Source organism: Myotis daubentonii, chromosome 18 (assembly GCF_963259705.1).
Source record: "Myotis daubentonii chromosome 18, mMyoDau2.1, whole genome shotgun sequence".
Taxonomy (NCBI): domain Eukaryota; kingdom Metazoa; phylum Chordata; class Mammalia; order Chiroptera; family Vespertilionidae; genus Myotis; species Myotis daubentonii.
Window position 1 is genome coordinate 28,073,111 of NC_081857.1, and position 17,876 is coordinate 28,090,986.

The 17,876-nt window shown below is 56.0% G+C and overlaps 1 protein-coding gene across 1 annotated transcript; it reads left to right on the forward strand.

The window, feature by feature from the left end:
• Positions 1-7,845: 7,845 nt before the first annotated feature.
• HDGF (heparin binding growth factor) lies at positions 7,846-17,339 on the forward strand. Its single transcript, XM_059674263.1, has 6 exons — positions 7,846-8,242; positions 14,216-14,292; positions 14,432-14,570; positions 15,233-15,424; positions 15,643-15,851; positions 16,028-17,339. Exons 1-6 carry the CDS (start codon positions 8,156-8,158, stop codon positions 16,032-16,034), a joined length of 711 nt encoding a protein of 236 aa, XP_059530246.1. The 5' UTR covers positions 7,846-8,155; the 3' UTR covers positions 16,035-17,339.
• Positions 17,340-17,876: the final 537 nt, after the last annotated feature.

Below are 17,876 nucleotides of genomic sequence, written 5' to 3' on the forward strand. Positions count from 1 at the left end.
CCTGTAGGAAACTGGGCTGCGAGCTAGAAAGAGGCGAGCTTTCAAGCTTAACAATAAACATCTGAGAGCTGAAATACATGTGACATAAGAGGGAGGAGGTGGCCCCCCTCCTCTTGACGAAGGTGCACATCCCGGAGCAAACCTAGCCCTTGCAGCCTGGGGACTGGCTCCCTCTGCAGCAGCCAGCGAGACAGAAAGACGTCAGAGCCGGTGTCTAAGGCTACTCCCTTCCCCTCGGCCCAAAGGAGCCCCTGCACCTCAGCCCCCCCACAAATCTGGGGCATCCCCTGCGCCATCGCTGTCTGCCATGACTCCCACCCCCCCCCTCTGCACATGCCCTCCAGATGGGCTCTGTCTGTGCCTGGCGTTCATCCGGCCTTTGTGTGTGCCCTTCGGATGCCCACGGTTCTGTACCTGTCCTTCCCTGTCCATCTGTGAGCGACCTTGTGTCCTATCCCTGTTTATCCCTCTTTGTCCCTGCCTGCCTGAGACTGGGTGCCCTTGTCCGCTCTGCCTCTTGTGTCCTTCACACGCTAATCCACCTCTGCGTGGGCGCCACCTTCCTGCTCCCAGAGAGAAGATTCTACTTCTGTTGAAGTTGGGGGAGGAGGCCAAAAAGGAAGATGGAACCTGGCCGGAGGCGCGGTGATAAGCGTGGACCTATGGACATGGAGGTCACGGTTCCCTTCCTGGTCAGGGCACATGCGGGCTTGGTACCTGGTGTGGGGCGTGCAGGAAGCAGCTGATCAATGATTCTCTCTTTCATCATTAATGTTTCTCTCTCCCTCTCCCTTCCTCTCTGAAATCAATTATATATGAATTATATAAGAAATATATAATGGAAGATGGAAAGGATCATGAGGGGGACAAAGATGATGACAAAAACGAAAGGACAGTGAAAGGCCCAAGCTTGAATCTTCCCTAACGCCTGCTATGGCCCCCTCTCCTGTACCCTCTCCGTGTGTCTAAAGCTCACCCTGCCGATATAGACAAACTCATATGCCACCTTCTCTATGAAGCCTTCTTGTTTGCTTCCTGCTCTGGATTCCACAGCATTCTTTCTGCATATCAAGTCATAAACTTTAATGCCCCTGAGGTCAGTGGGAAAACTTTATATATATATATTTTTTAATTGATTTCAGAGAGGAAGGGAGAGAGACAGAGAGATAGAAACATCAATGATGAGAGAGAATCATCTATTGGCTGCCTCCTGCACGCCCCCCACTGAGGGGGATCTAGCCTGCAACCCGGGCATGTGCCCCTGGCTGGAATCAAACCTGGGACCCCCAGTCCACAGGCCGATACTCTATCCACTGAGCCAAACCGGCCAGGGCTGGGAAAGCTGCTTAAAAAGGAAAATTTCTGAATTGGTGCTTAAGAGGTGCTTATTCAATAGGGGTGGGGTGGGGCCCAGAGTCCATTTTTAAGAAATTAATTGCAAAGCAGAACCACTCTGGGAAACTTGACCTCCCAATCTTGGTGAGCTTTGCACAAGGCTGCCTTCTGATACCCGCTTTCCGAATCTCGGTCCCCCAACCTATTTTCTGGTGACTTTGGGCTGTCACCTCTCTTCTCTGAGTCTCACTTTTCTCCTTTGAAAAATGGATAGAGCATTAAGGAGCCCTGTCCTACTTCTGTGAGAAACCCCTGCTATTAACACACAGTGAAACGACTTAGAACCCTAAGAGAATAAGAATCTTTTAAAGGGATGTGGCTATCCTTGCTCCTTGTTAACACATCTGCTGCCCTGCAGAGACAAGAAGCCCCACGAGGCCAGGGACCTGTCTTTGACAGATATTTTCAAAGCTGGTCCTCTTACTCTAAAGATTGATGATTCATCTTATTAGGTATATACCCGGCCCTCAAATGGCTATTTTTATACAAGAAACTGATAATAGAAACTTCACGGTGCACTAGCTGGTTTGGCTCAGTGGATAGAACGTCAGCCTGTGGACCAAAGGGTTTCAGATTCGATTCCAGTCAAGGGCACGTACCTCGGTGGCAGGCTCCTCCAGGGCCCAGGGCCTGGTTAGGGCTCATGCAGGAGGCAACCAATCCATGTGTTCTCTCACATAGATATTTCTATCTTTCCCTCTCTCTTCCACTCTCTCTAAAAATCAATGAAAAAATATCCTTGGGTGAGGATTAGAGAAAGAGAGAGAGAGAAAGAAGGAAGGAAGGAAAGAAGGAAGGAAGGGAGAGAGGGAGGGAGGGAGGGAACGAAAGAAAGGAAGGAAGGAAGGAAGGAAGGAAGGAAGGAAGGAAGGAAGGAAGGAAGGAAGGAAGACTTCAGGGCATGGGTGGGAAAGGGTTTATATATTTCTTATGTGCACTCTTTCATACGTTTAGAAATTTGTAACCTGTACATGTATTATCTATTCCAAAAGTAGTAATAGTAATAAAGTCTTCCAGTAAAAAATAGTGAATTGAACCTACCTAATTGGATTCCCTCCTGAAATCCTGCTAAAACTTCAATAAAGAAATTTTTTGTGAAAAGGCATGAAAGACCATTCTAAAAAGATTCAAACCCACAAAGACGGGGATGATGAAAAGAGGAAAGCACAGTTACAACATTTGGAAGATGGGAAGCAATGGCCCAGTGGTAACTGGCTTGGCACATCCAAGACAGCGGAGACCCAAGTTGGCCGTGGGGAGTGTGAGGATCAATACGATCTCCTGAAGAGCCTCCCGGGGCTCAGGAGGCCTCTGGGAGGGAGTGAGACATGGGAGGGGAAGGGAACAGAAAGGAGGGCTGGTTAAAAGCTGTTTAAGGAACAGCTATAGCCCCTCCCCCGCTTCAGGATGGTGGAAACAGGCTCTCCCAACCCCAGACAAGAATAAAAGAAGGCGCCCTGGCTGGTTTGGCTCAGTGGATAGAGCATCAGCCTGCGGACTGAAGGGTCCCAGGTTCGATTCCGGTCAAGGGCATGTACTTTGGTTGCAGGAACATCCCTAGTGTGTGTGTGTGTGGGGGGGGGGGTGCAGAAGGCAGCTGATCGATGTTTCTAACTCTCTATCCCTCTCTCTTCCTCTCTGTAAAAAATCAATAAAATATATTAAAAAAGTATAAAAGGAGGCGCCCTGGCTGGTTTGGCTCAGTGATTAGAGGCTCAGCCGAGGACCGAAGGGTGGTGGGTTTGACTCCCGGTCAAGGGGCTGGTCAAGGGTACATACCTCAGTTGCAGGTTCCCCAGCCCCAGGCAGGGGCCCCTGCAGGAGGCAACCAATCAACCAAGTGATATATCTCTCTCTCTCTCTCTCTCTCTCTCTCTCTCTCTCTCTCTCTCAATCTTCTGGTACGCGAGATGATACTCCAACGCTCCAACCATACCAACCAGGGCAGTGATAACCAATTTTATTAAACACTTACTATGTTCCCAGGCTCTGTTGGAAGCACTTTAAGTATATTAATTCATTCCTCAATACAACCCATTCTATAGACATGGAAACGGAGACACTCCATTTTACAGACATTCAAAGAGAGACTCAGGTCCATTAGGTAACTTTCCTAAAGGGACACGGAAGGTGGAGCGGGCACTCAGACCCCGATATCTCTGATTCTTAACCACTCTGATTCCCCCTAAAATGCATAGCAGCATGGCTGCACTTTTATTTTGGGTGGCACTCGGGAGAGGGGGCAATAGAGATATTGTTTTGAAAAACCACTGGTCTAAACTACCCATCTTCCTCTCCTAGTGGGGGTACTGGGTCTAAACTACTCATCTTCCTCTCCTAGTGGGGGTACTGGGGCGCCAAGAAGTGGTGATAGGAGTAGGTCACACAGCCCTGAGGGCTGGCGCCAAACCCCTCTACTCTCTCTCGGGAGTTTAAAGGGAAGAAACTGACATTTCCTTGGAAACTAATGAATTAGTGAGGTTTTTTTTGTTTTTGTTTTAATACATTTTTATTGATTTTAGAGAGGAAGGGAGAGGGAGGGAGGGAGAGATAGAAACATCAATGATGAGAATCATTGATCAACTGCCTCCTGCACACCCCCTACTGGGATCGAGCCTACAACCTGGGCAGTGCCCTGACCAGGAATCACACCGTGACTCCCTGGTTCATAGGTCACCGTTGAACCACTGAGCCACACCAGCCGGGTGCATCTATGAGGTTTTGATACTGATGATCTCCCTTACCACCCCATAACACAGCTATTTGTATTTACATGTGTATAGTGGTGGAAGAAAATGTTGTTTAGAGGTTCAAGTCACTTGCCGAAAGCAAGATTCAAACCCAGGTCCCCTGGAATACAAACCCAGGTTGTTGCCAGTAGCTCACACTTCCCCTTCCCTAGTACCCTCAGCCCCATCCCTCCTGCTCTGAGCCAATCTTCCTTCCTGATATGGACAGAATAAGTCCACCCCCCTCTTCAGAACCCCACAACCAGATCTGCACTCACACGTCTGCTCGGCACTGGGGCCTCAAGTCCCCTGACTTCTGTCCTGTCCTCCCTCCCATACAAACGCAGAAGCAAGCACCAGCAGCCACGGCATCATTTCACTGAGACATTTGTGAACTGGTTCCAAGCTGCCCGGGCAGTCGGGGGGCCTGTGACCTGTGTGCTCAGATCTGACCACTCAAAGGGTCGTGTAAAGCAGCCGCGGCACCTTGAGGCTTGTTAGAAATGCAGGCACCCCAAACTTACTGAATTAGAATTGCTTTTTAAGAGGATTCCCAGGTGATTCGGTTGCACATTAAAGATTACACAGCACTAAGTCAGACCTAAATCCCAAGGGATGCGGGCTTATGCCCGCCTGCCCCTGTAACTGACCCCCTTCTGCTCTTGGCTGGGTTGGTAGGGGCAGCTGTGAGTTGGTGGATGTTGTTGTAAAGAGAACTTGGATATTAAATTGCACCCAAGGCCTGGGAGATTACAGCAACAAAGGGAACCCTGGTTGGTTTCTTGCAACCAGCATCTGCATGGTGGACTGAGGCAGGCCCAAGAGATTTGTTGCAAAACAGAACGTAGGATCCGTATTGCCACCTCTGCACAGGATTTCCTGACACAACAAAGTGGAGAAATGGTATATAGGACTCTTAACTCAATGGGTGTGTGCTACATTGGAAAGTAGTTTTAAAATGTTTGTTGCATTGCGAGTGTGCAGATTTATAATACCGGCCTGGGCGCTAAAAGAAAACCTATTGTGACACTGGCTTTACTGAAATATCTTTAAAAATGTTGACAAGTGTCTCTCCTAACAACAGTAAGAACAACAAAGGAAAACATTAGCCTGACAGAAAACGGACTATCACACGGACTGACTGCATTTCTAAGTAGAATGCATCGCAGAATAAACGCCTCCTGGAATGGAGCTGCTCTGTTGCAACAAGATTGGATTTGCTATTGGACAAATCTGCAAGTCCAGGGCTGAAGACATGCTCTTTTCTTGCACCAGGACCTTGCAGAGGGCCCCACTGTGCCAGCAGCCTGGGGTCTAGAGCAGTGATGGCGAACCTATGACACGCGTGTCAGAGGTGACACGCGAACTCATTTTTTTGGTTGATTTTTCTTTGTTAAATGGCATTTAAATATATAAAATAAATATCAAAAATATAAGTCTTTGTTTTACTATGGTTGCAAAGATCAAAAAATTTCTGTATGTGACACGGCACCAGAGTTAAGTTAGGGTTTTTCAAAATGCTGACACGCCGAGCTCAAAAGGTTCGCCATCACTGGTTGAGGGACTCCTATCACAAGGGGGAATGAACGATACTAAGAGGACACACTGTTATAGAGGCAAGACTTGTGACGTGCACTGCCGTGGGCAGGACAACCAACTGGCAGGAAGGACTGTAGGAAGGGCAGGCCTTCGCCAATGAGGAGCACCTATTCCCTGCGGCCGACGTTGGCAGGGCAGCAATGTTACCCCATCTGATGGCTGAGGACACTGCAACTCAAAAGTTCAGGCGTTGTCCAAGTTCTCGCGATGGGTGAACAGCAAGCAGAGTGGGATGTGGACCTGGGCCTTTTGGCTACCTCCTGCCCTTCCTTGCAAGGAGACTACAATATGCTTTGAAGTAGGATCCAGAAACGTGTGCAAAGAAAAACATGCATATTTTACCTTTTCAAACCTAGAATATTTTGTTGCAAAACTTTAAGGATCTGGACACGCTATAACAGAGGATTCAAATATCTTTTTTAAAAATATATTTTATTGATTTTTTACAGAGAGGAAGGGAGAGGGATAGAGAGTTAGAAACATCCATGAGAGAGAAACATCCATCAGCTGCCTCCTGCATACCTTCTACGGGGGATGTGCCCGCAACCAAGGTACATGCCCTTGACTGGAATCGAACTTGGGACCCTTCAGTCCACAGGTCAATGCTCTATCCACTGAGCCAAACCGGTCCGGGCTAGGATTCAAATATCTTATTTCTTTTGTTGTTGTTGTTAATCCTCACTCTAGGACAGCAGTTCTCAACCTGTGGGTCGCAACCACTTTGGCGGTCGAACGACCCTTTCACAGGGGTCGCCTAAGACCATCCTGCATATCAGATATTTACATTACGATTCATAACAGTAGCAACATTACAGTTATGAAGTAGCAACAAAAATAATTTTATGTTGGGTCACCAGATGAGGAACTGTATTTAAAGGGCCAGAAGGTTGAGAACCACTGTTCTAGGACATTCTTCCATTGATTTTTAGAGAGTGGAAAGAGATAGGGAGAGAGACACATTGATTGATTGGCTGCCTCCTGCACACGCCCCACCCGCAGGAATCCAGCAAAAGAGGTAGCGCCCCTGAGCGGAATCAAATTCATGATCCTTCAGTCGGTGGGCCTACACTCTATCCACTGAGCCAAACTGGCTAGGGCACCGATATCTTATTTCTAAGAGACCACAGGTATCTGGAATTTGGGCAAATCCAAGACCCATACAGGGACAGCAAATCAAAGATGTCATTAGAATAAAGTCTTGTTTGGCTCAGTGGGAAGAGGCCTGAGGCCAAGTTTTGTTCTATCACTAGATAAGCTACAACCTTGGCTAAAATGTAGTCTCTGGAATCCAGCAAAATCACACTCGTTCTTTAGGGCCCAGCTCTGGTAGCCACCTCTGCGAAGCCTTCGCAGATTCTCTCCCGCTCCCACCCCAACCGAGGTAGTGCCCGGCTCCCGGTCTTCACAGCTTGCTAAGGATCTGGGACTTACTGGCTTCTACAACCTCTTCCCGCTAGAATACACCTCATCTTCGAGGGCTTGGCTAGCGTAGAGCCCAGCTCTCTTTTGGCAGGAGCTAGCATGGAGAACTGACATCCATCTAATGCACGTGGAACGTGGCCACTTCGTGCCACAACCCCTCTGCCACCTCCTGGCTACCAAACGCTTCCATAAAGCCCGCAGTGAGGAGCAAATCTCCGACGTCCCCGGGGTCACCGACTCTAAGCACGTGGAGGTCCAGGGCAGCCCCTGCGCGCCCCTCGCCCCGGCGCCCAGCAGGCTGCGAAGCCCGGCGGGCGCCGAGCACACGCTCCCGGCTAGGGATGGCGCAGAGGGCAGGGGGCAGAGGGCAGGGAGACCCTGCGAGAAGTCGCCACTTGACCGAGAGCAGGCCACCGTGGTGAGCGCCCCGCGGGGCCGGGGGAGGGGCGCCAGGCCGCTCCGTCCAGCCGGGCGCCAGCTCCTCCCGCCGGGCGGGCACCCTCCGACCGGGGGCACACAAAGCCTGCTCGGCGAGATCGGCGCTCGGCTCCCCAGGCCTGTGTCGCCGCGCGCCGGCAGGGCGGCCTCAGGTTGGGCGTCGGGCGGTGGCAGGCCCGAGCGTCCGGAAGCTGCGCGCATCGAACCTCGGCGGGAGGGGGTGCGGCGGGGGAGGAGGAGGGGTGGGGGAGGAGGGAGCGGGAGTGGGGACCGGGCGGGGGGTGGAGGAAGAGGCCTCGCGCAGAGGAGGGAGCAATTTAATTTCAAACACAAACAACTGCACGAGCGCGCACCCACCGCGCCGGAGCGTCGCCCCGGGATCGGCGCCCGCCCCGTCCGTGCGGCGCGCGCGGGGAGACGCCGTGGCCGCGCCGGAGTTCGGGCCGGGGGCCGCCATCGAGGCGGGGGCCGCGCGAGGGCCGGAGCGGAGCGGCGCCGCCACCGCCACGCGCGCCAACTTGGGCTCGCGCTTCCCGGCCCGGCGCGGAGCCCGGGGCACCCGGAGCCCAGCCATGTCGCGATCCAACCGGCAGAAGGAGTACAAATGCGGGGACCTGGTGTTCGCCAAGATGAAAGGCTACCCACACTGGCCAGCCCGGGTGAGCAGCGCGGCCAGCCGTCCGATCCCCCCCTCGGGCTCGGGTTGCATAACACCGGGGAGGGTGCGAGCGGTCCGCGAGGCGGGTGGGGGCGGGGGTCCGGGCCCCTGACTTGCCCCCAGCCCGCTCGCGGGTTATATAATGGGGAGGCGACCGGGTGGGGGCGGCGAACACCTGGCAAGACGGCGTCCGAGCGCAGAGGCGTGTGCGCGGCGTGGGGACCCGAGGGCGCGGGTCACTTTGCGACTTGGCCGTGCGCGCTCAGCTCTGCTCCCAGCCCCCGTCCTCCCAGCGGCTTCGGACCCGCTGCCTTCGGTTTGGGCCGGTCTTGTAACTCCTCCCACCCCCCAGGCGCCACCGCCACCCCCTTTGGGACCCCCTTAGACGCCCCGCTTCTTCATTGATTGTCGCCCCAAGCTCAAACTCCTCGCTGGGTTAAATGATGAAAGAGGGACACCAGCCCGTGCAAGGAATAGATGGAGGCGGAGTTGGCTTCTGGAAAACTTTGGTTCGGGGCGTCCTTCAGAGGTCTGACGTGGAGAGGGTCGAGGAGTGGTTGGGGACGGTGTAGGAGGCGCTCTCCTTGGTTCGGAAACCATCCGCCAGGACCCTTCTTCACTCCTTGGCCCCACGAAAACATGCCTCCATATGCCGCCAACTCACATTTGGGCCTGAGGGTGCCTGGCGCACCCGGTGGGGCAGGGAAGTCCAGTCCACACCGCCTCTTCGCGGAGGCTGGAGGCGAGGCGACGTGGGTGGAGAGCCCGAGTTGCCGCTACACCTCCCCCCACGCCATCCCACCCCCACGTGAGCCTCGCGGGCCCCAAAGGCCCAATGTGCCATGTGGTGGATCAGCCCGCCAATAGGAGGGCCCCTCCCCCCAGTCCAGCACCTGGCCAGGTGGGAGGGTGGGCCCCAAAGTCCTGGGTTTGTAGTCATGTTTCCCCCCTGAGGCCTGCGACAGGTGAAGTAGGAGGGAGGAAGGTGGCGGGATGGAGCTGGAGGAGTTCGGGGATGCCACAGGGGGCAGTGCCTCTGGCAACTTCTTTCAAAGTTGGTATGGGGCGGCCTTGGCATTCGGAGGGGGTGCCTAGAGTGTAGGACTGGTGGAGAGTGGAGTCCAAAGGCAGAGAGGGGGGAGGGGGAGGGCATCTTCTGGGTCAGGGGGCCACGTGCAGAATTCCCTTAAGGCCGTGGTTGCTCTTGGTGGCGCGAGTCTGTGTGTCTTCATCTGGCCCAGATCCTGCCCTGAGCTTAGGAAGTTACCCCTAGGCTCCCTGGTGTCCTGTTCAGAGTGTCAGGCCAACTTTGGGGTCACTCGGAGGAAACCGGAAGACCCTTCCTCATTCCGTACTCTCCTCTGAGGAGTCTGCCTAATCCCATATGCCTTGAGCTCCTGTTTCCTGGAACTTCTAGATGCCTGGCTTCTGGAATGGAGTACAAAAAGAGCTGGACTCTCCCCGACCCCAGGGCCTCCTAGAGGATAGGGGAGGCAGCACCCACAGAGGCCTGGTGTGTACATGTATGTGTGTGGCATGTGAACACTCATGTACTTTACCCTGCACCTTTGATCCAACTGGCTTCTTGGCCTGCATACCAAGGCCCTGGTGGGCCGGGCAAGAACTGAATCCAGGTCTTTTCTGCTCTGCCTGCTGGGGTGGGACAAAGTCCAGAGACTGGGCTAGGGCCCGGGGAGGGGTTACAGCTGGAAGGTGGGTTAGAGAGGAGGGGGCAGGAGAGACACAGGTGGGCCTACACTGGCCCTGTGAGGAATACCTGTAGGTTTTGGTGGCTGTTTGTAGTGAGGGCAATGCCTGGGGCTGGGGATGCCATCCATTTCATCTCTTCCCACTGGCCTCCAGGGCAGAGGGTGGGCCCCACCCCCACCCCCCCAGGCAGAGCCTCTTCCTTGGTTGATGCCTGGGCCTCTTAGATAAAGTTAGGGCTGGGGGAGGAAGACCAGACCAGGGTCCCAGAGCTGGGACTCCACCCTTTGCCTGTGCTCTGGCTCTTTGGGCGGGGGTGGGGTGGGGTGGGGTGGGGTGGGGGCACTACACCCAAGTTATTTCTGACATGCATCCCCCTTAAACACCAAAAAAAACACCCACCCCCAAAATAAAAATAAACAGACAAATTGGTCTCCTCCCCATCCCCTGGATGTGGTCCTAGTCCCTAGAGGGGCCCGGCCCCTCCTGAGATGAGCAGGGGACCACCCCTCTGCTGTGGTGAAGGCCACTGTGCACCCTCCTTCCCGCTTCTGGGCAGCATGGCTGATCCTGGGTGAGGCTAGAGCAGCCCGGTGTGGGAAGCGTCAGCCAGAGGGCCACGTGCTGGGCCCCACCTGGAAGGATGGTGTGACTCCATCTTGACCTTCTCCTCCCTCTTCCTCCTGCCTGACTTCTTGGGGGATCTCCAAGCTCTTAGCAGTTAACCACCAGGACTCAGGCATTTGCCCCCCTTCCCCCCAGGTTCCTTCCTCCTTTCTCCTGTTCCTCTGGGTCCCGGACAACCTAACCTGAGCAGCCCGAGGGCCTCACTCCTCTTTCCTCCGCCGCCCCGCCCCCACACCCAGCACACTACCTTCTCTTTTCTGCCTCTTGGGTTTGCCACACTTTCCCGGCCCCAACTGTCTCCTGCCCCAGATTTTCCGGTTCCTGGGTCAGGTGGGGCCTGGGCCCTGGGTGTGGTGGTTAGAGCCCTGGCTGGCAGGGCCGTGGGCTGGGCCTTCCCTGCTGCCTTCCTCTGAACTGCTCAGGCCACCCTGGGCCGGGGTTTGGTCTGAGGCTGGAGGTGAGGTGTTCAGGCCTCTCCTCACCTGGGGATTCCCGATCCCTCTTCATTGTTCAGGGTGCCCGTGGGCTCTGCGAGGACAGGATTTCCTATGCGTGGGCCTGGCCCGAGAGGAAAAAGTAACTTGCCTGGATTCTGGGAGGGCAGAGAAGTAGCAGACCCCGCTCCCCTGCTGGGCCAGTGGAGGGGCTGCAGTGGGTCTCCAGCACCCATCTGGCCCCACCCCGACCCACTTAGCCTTGACTCACGTGTTGAGTCACAGCCGGGATATAAAGGCACCGCCTGGGAGACGTATGTCTGTATTGGGGGCACAGGCATCCTCAGAGACCTCATGTCATCTTCCAAATGCGTATAGTGGAGGGCCCACGATAGAAGGGATTTCTCTGGGCGGTGGGGGAGGTAGAAACTCCATTTAGTGAAAAGAATGTGCCTCCTGGCCCCTTCCCCACAGGTGTCCACACAAAGTGAGGCAGGGGGGTGGGGTGACCCTTTAGGCCTCAACCTGTGGGTCGTGACCTCTTTGGGGGTGCAACGACCCTTTCCCATGGGTCTCCTAAATACATCCTGCATATCAGATATTTACATGACGATTCATAACAGTAGCAACATGACAGTTATGAAGTAGCAACGAAAATAATCTTATGGTTGGGGGTCACCACCACATGAGGAACTGTATTAAAGGGTCGCGGCCTTAGGAAGGTTGAGAACCACTGCTTTAAGGGTAGCGGCCCATCTGCCCAGGCCCTGGTCTCTCTTCTCCTCTAGACCCACCTTTTATTCGGCTAGAGGCCAGCAGGGAGGGTCTGTCCGGTGTGTCTCATTGTCTATTTTTAATTCCAGCCGTTCTTTTCTTTCCCTCCCACCCTGAGGTTGGGCAGCCGTGGCCTCCTGGGCCCTGTCACCCCTTATCTCCAAGCCCCGCGGTCTGGGGAGCTGCTCGGCTGTGTCTGTGCTGGAGACAGCTTCGCTGGCCCCACGCCCTCTCCCAGCCTCAGTTTCTCTCCTGTCATCACGCATTTTCCGGGCGCATGCTCATGCGCGGCTCCCGCGTGGCACTGAGCACAGAGCTCGGAGTTCGCTGCGGCGCTCTCAGCTGGGACCCTCAGACCCCACCCCTGCCCCGGGGAGCCGCTTAGGGAAGGGGCTATTGTTGCTATTATAGTGCCAGTCTCCCGGGATCCCTAAGCCCCGGAGGCTCTCAGTTTGTGGTGCGTTTTTTTGTTTGTTTGCTTTTTGCTTCTCCCTCCGAGAAGAGGGCGGGGAGCTAGCTGGTAACTGGACCCAGGTGTCCTGGCCGAGGACGGGCCCCTCTGCCTCCACCCCCACCCCGAGGTCCTCGCTCCCCGAGAGGCCCGGGCTGGAGCTTAGAGCACTGCCCTGCGCCGGGCGCTGGGCTCCAGGCTTGTGGGTGGGGTGTGTGTCAGCGTCCCCTCCTCCCCGATCCGGAGAGAGGGCCTGGGGGAGGGGTGGTCACATTCCTGGTTGCTGAGTGGCCCCGGGGGGCGGGGTTGGGTTGTCATGGCGATGGAGATCGTGTGTGTGTGTGTTTTTTTTTGGGGGGGGGGACAGGGTGCCTTTCCACCTCCCGCATTCGCACCTCAGCGTCTGCTGGTCACGGGGAGGCCCCGTCGGTGCCCGACCTTCCTGGGGGGAGGGGCTGGACCTCTGTCCCCAGAGGCCACGGGGCAAGTGGAGGAGGTGCCCAGGGGCTGGAAGGCTCCATGTCTGGAGCAAGATGCCCCTCCGATTCGCGCCCAGGGCCCACCCTCTCTCCTGGGTCTATTTTAGCACATTTCCAACCTCCCAGCTTCCTGTCTCCCGGGCCCTCAGGTGCTCTGTGCCCGTCTGGATGCGTGAATCACTGCCTGTCCGCCTCTTTCCTATCTGCGCCTGGGGCCCCGGGCAACATGGCCACCTGGCCTCCGTCCGAGGGAAGCCCGGTAGCTGGAGCTGCTGCAAGTGCTGCTGGGAGTTGTAGTTTCTCCTCCGCTGAGCTTGGCCTGGGCGGCCAGGGCCTGATCTGAGAGGCCGGCTGGGCCACTGCCCTCTGCGTTTCCCGGACCTCAGACCCCTGCACGTTCACAGCTGCCTGCAGCGCCCAGGGCAGGCCGGGCTCTTCCCAAGCCCTGGCCCTCACTCACTTGCCCTGTTATTTGGGCAAATAAGTTTTCAAAGTGTTTTCCTAGAAGCCTGTTGTGGTTACTACTGGGGGGGGGGGGGGGGGCGGGGAATAGGCAGCCATGGCCTCACCCCTCCACTGGCACCAGAGCCGTGTGCTTTTGTCTGTCTCAGAGGTCCATTCGGCAGCCTTTGCTGTGCACCTGCTGTGTGCTGGGCACTGCGGGGCGTACAGACAGGCCTCCCTGATCTCGGGCATGCGTGGTCCTGTAGACATTGATTCGATGATCACGTGAACGGCTGAAATTGGGGTCGTGAGGGTGCCGTGAAGGAGAGGTGCTGAGAGTTGTATCTGGGGAGCTGACCAGGTTGGGGGAGATGGGGGAGCTTCTGGAGGAAGTGGTGACAGGGCTGAGGTTGGAAGGCTGGTCAGGCGTTGGTGAGTACAGGAGGCTGAGGGAGCAGCCTGACTGGTTACGGTCCTGTAGCCCTCACCACCCTGTGGCTTAAGCACTATGACTATCTCCATTTTAAAGACCAGGAAACCGAGGCAGAGAGGTGCCATAGTTGCCCAGCGTCGTACAAATATTGGTGGCAGCAGTGGGATTCCGACCTGCCGTCATGAGAAGAGGTGACAGATTGATGGGAGGAAATGTTCACCGGGTCCAGCACTTCCGAAGGCCACGCTGGCTGCCGTGGGGAGGGTGGGTGGTAGGGGGCAAGAATGGAGACTGAAAGGACGTGGATGCTGTGGTTTTAGTCCAGGCAAGAGGGGACCGTGGTTGGCCCAGGGTGATAGCAGAGATGCAGAGCATACAGATAGGGTCTGGGCATTTGATGCTGTTTGATTTGTGAAGGAGTGGGGGTGACTTAACTCCGGGGTTTCTGATGCGCCGTCATGTCTAGCTTTGTTTGAAAAGTTCCACCGCTAAGGGTCATTCCACAGCCCCTTGGTGACCTCCTGGGTCCCTCTCCGGCTTACGCTGATGTGCCTTAGAGGTCAGCCCCCACCCCAAACCTGCAACTCAGACCTCCCGCTCAACTTACTTCTCTCCTTGTTCACAGATTGACGAGATGCCTGAGACTGCGGTGAAGTCAGCAGCCAACAAATACCAAGTCTTTTTTTTCGGGACCCACGAGACGTGAGTGAGGGGCAGCGGTGGGGAGGGCCCCAGGCAGACCGCTTTGGGGAACGGGTGGTTATGGCGCCCCTTCCCTGTGGGGCTGCACAGCTCCGAGGCAGCGAGGGGCTCGAGAGCACAGTCTCCCATCTCTCACCAGGGCATTCCTGGGCCCCAAAGACCTCTTCCCTTACGAGGAGTCCAAGGAGAAGTTTGGCAAGCCCAACAAGAGGAAAGGGTTCAGCGAGGGGCTGTGGGAGATCGAGAACAACCCTACGGTCAAGGCTTCTGGCTACCAGGTGAGCTGCCAACTGCCCAGTAGACCCCCTGGAGCGCAGGTGTGGCCACAGGCTCTGGACACCCCGGGCCCAAGCAGGATGCTTAGTCTTCAGAAATGGGTCTCAGGAGAACCAGGGCTCTCACAGTAGTAGCTCAGAGGGCAGGGGGGCGGGGGGCGGGGGAGGCTTCTGGCAAGAGGGTATGGGGTGCTGGTGTGTGGTGTAGCTGTGAGACCGGGGGGAGGGGGCAAGAACAGGATGGAGGCGGTAAGTGGGGAGGCCTCTGTTGGGCCCAGGGTGAGTGTAGCACTTGGCCTTAACTCTTCCACAAAGGCTTCCCGGAGGAGGTGCACGTGAGCCGGGCAGGACGAGGCGGGAGGGTGGGGGGCGGGGGTTGGCGGGGAAAGGGTCCTAGCTCCCTTTGGGAGAAGTTGACCCGAGGTTTTGCCTCCTGCTCCAGCCCTCCCCCCTCCTGCACAGAGCCCTGCCTGCCCGGCCAGTGGGTTTACCCCGGGGCTAATCCGACAGAGGTGGGTCTCAAATCACTTGTGAGACTGGGCACCTGGGTGGGGGTGGGGGAGAGGTGGGAAAAGGAAGGAGTGAGTGGCTGAGGGAGGGGTCTGGGGAGGGGGCCTAGCCTGGCAGCCACTGGTGCCACTCAGCCTCTGCCGTCACTGCCACAGTCCTCCCAGAAAAAGAGCTGCGTGGAGGAGCCGGAGCCGGAGCCGGAGCCTGAGGCCGCAGAGGGCGATGGTGACAAGAAGGGGAACACCGAGGGTAGCAGTGATGAGGAAGGGAAGCTGGTCATCGACGAGCCCACCAAGGAGAAGAATGAGAAGGGGGTGCTGAAAAGGAGAGCAGGGGACCTGCTGGAGGTAACTGGCCTCCCTGGGGCCCCGGGGCTGGATTCCCAGTCTGAGAGAGGCCTGGCCCCTGGTCTTAGGGAGTCCCTTGCTGAGAAGCAGAGGGCTGGGCAGGGACTGGCCTATCCAGGAAGGAGCCTCTGGAGAAAGGAGGGGAGGCCCAGGCCGGTGGCTGCCATCCTCCCGCTCTAGCCTCAGCCCACCTCATCCATCTCTACCGATCCGCCTAGGACTCCCCGAAACGTCCCAAAGAGGCGGAAGATCCTGAAGGGGAGGAGAAGGAGGTGGCCAACTTGGAGGGTGAGCGGCCCTTCCCTGTGGAGGTGGAGAAGAACAGCACCCCCTCGGAGCCCAGCTCTGGCCGGGAGCCTCCAGAGGAAGAGGAGGAAGAGGCTGCCAAGGAAGATGCTGAGGTCCCAGGCATCAGAGATAATGAGAGGTGAGTGAGCCCTGAGCTGGGAGGGCCCAGCCACCTCTGGCGAGGAGGGTGGAGGGTCTGCAGCTACCCGCCTCTCGGGAGGCCGGGTGGACTTGGCCAGGAGATGGCACTGGCTGGGGCGAGGGCAGGCCAAGGCCTCATTGCTAACCCTTCTCCCCTCTAACCCTCCTTCGCAGCCTGTAGCCACCAATGTTTCAAGAGGAGCCCCTGCCCCGTTCCTGCTGCTGTCTGGGTGCTACTGGGGAAACTGGCCATGGCCTGCAAACTGGGAACCCCTCCCCACCCCACCTGCTCTCTTCCACTCACTCTCCCTCCCCAAGCCCGGTCCCCGGAGATGGACCTGGATGTGGCATGCCATCTGGCCCTGCCTCCACGTCACCTCCATGCCCCCACACCGCTGGGATCTGAGTCAGGGCTATGTCTTCTGCTCCATGGGCTGAGATGAGGCCATTATGTCCCTCCCTGCCTGGATCTGGGTCCCAGGGTTTCTGGACCAGCTGTTTTCATCTCCTTACACCCTTTTGCCCCTGCCCCAGGCATTCTGGGTCTCTGTGTTGGTTTGGGTCAGAGTTAGGAGTAAAAAGGATGGAGGGTAAATGGCAAGGGTGGGCTTCTGGGCCGAGAGGGACAGTCCTCAGATCGGGGTGGGGAGTGGGCGGGAGGACGGCATCTTCTTGAGCTCCGGTCCCTTCCTCCGACACCTGTTATCTCAGCTGCCTAGATTCAGGGAAAGTGGGGCAGCTTGCGGGGGAGGGCCTCCCTCGATGATGGATAACACCCATTTTTCCCTTTGCTGATCACCCCAGGAGTTCTGGGAGTTGTAGTTATTCATCAGAAGATTTTGGGCTTCCAGTTGTTTGGTCCATGGACTTGGGATCTGAAGGGCCGACTTCGCTCAGCTTCGGTGGGAGTGTTGAGGAGTAGCTTCTCCTTTTAGATCTTGGGCCAGAGATGTGATGCCCTGGGGCGACCCCTCACTGCCCTTCCCCTCTCCCCACAGTGCTCAAGGCCAGCCTGCAGTCACATGTCACCCAGACATAAAGGAGAAGACACATTTTTTAGGAAATGTTTTTAATAAAAGAAAATTAAAAAAAAAAAATTTAAAGACCCCTATCCCTCTGTGTGGCCCCCACTCGGCTCCTTTCTTCCTCGCTGTTGCCCTCGTTTCTGAGGTGCACTGGGAGGCCCCCCTTCTGCTAGGGCTTGGTGACCTCCTTCTGTAGCTGGGGCTTTGGTGTCCCTCCTGGTGTCATCCCCACCCACACGCTCCCACCCGCTCCCTCCGTGTTTCACCAGATCCGACTGTACCCACTGAGAGGACAGGGAAGTGAGTGCCCCTCCCAGCCTCTTTCTCGGGGTCTCTCTGCCTCTTCCATCTCGTGCCCCTCTCCCTCTCCCTAGGGCTCTGATGAAAAATTGCTGACTGTAGTTTAGCTCTGAGAACCGTAGACAATTTCAGTTCTAGGAAAATAAACCTGTTGATTACTACATTGGATTCTGACTGATTTTTTGGGGGGGTCTATTGAGAGGGAGAGGGGAAGGGGAATACCAATGATTTCCAAATTAGCTTTCAGACTGAGGTAGGGGGTATCAGCCTCTCCTTCATTCTCAGGCTGTTCAAAATATCCAAAGTTCTGCATGAAGGCAAAGTCACAGAATACACTATTTCGTTTTACTTCTCTTGCCCAGTCACTGTTTAACACAGGTTTCTCCATAAGCACCTGAAAAGGTAAAAAAAAAAAAAAAGTGCACACGATGGAGGTGTCAGTGTCGATACCAGGCACAGCCCACTGGCCATGGAAGTGGGGCATCTGGGTTGGCTGTGGAAGTAACTGACACTCAAGAGCGCAGTAAACAGGCACCTTTCACTGGTGATCAGAGGCGAGGGGGTTGGTAGGTGGAATCTTCCCAGGTGGATGAGATCATATGCGGGTCCTGGCGGATTTGACATTTCGTGACCAGATCATTGGCTGACAGTGTTTTAATCTGCCTCGGCCGCCTCCGGCAGAGAAGGGCGTGTGGGAA

Coding starts and splice junctions, on each gene's coding strand:
- HDGF (XM_059674263.1), top strand. CDS start 8,156: ATGTCGCGATCCAACCGGCAGAAGGAGTACAAATGCGGGGACCTGGTG. Junction 8,243..14,215: donor ACCCACACTGGCCAGCCCGG/GTGAGCAGCGCG, acceptor CCTTGTTCACAG/ATTGACGAGATGCCTGAGAC. Junction 14,571..15,232: donor TCAAGGCTTCTGGCTACCAG/GTGAGCTGCCAA, acceptor TCACTGCCACAG/TCCTCCCAGAAAAAGAGCTG.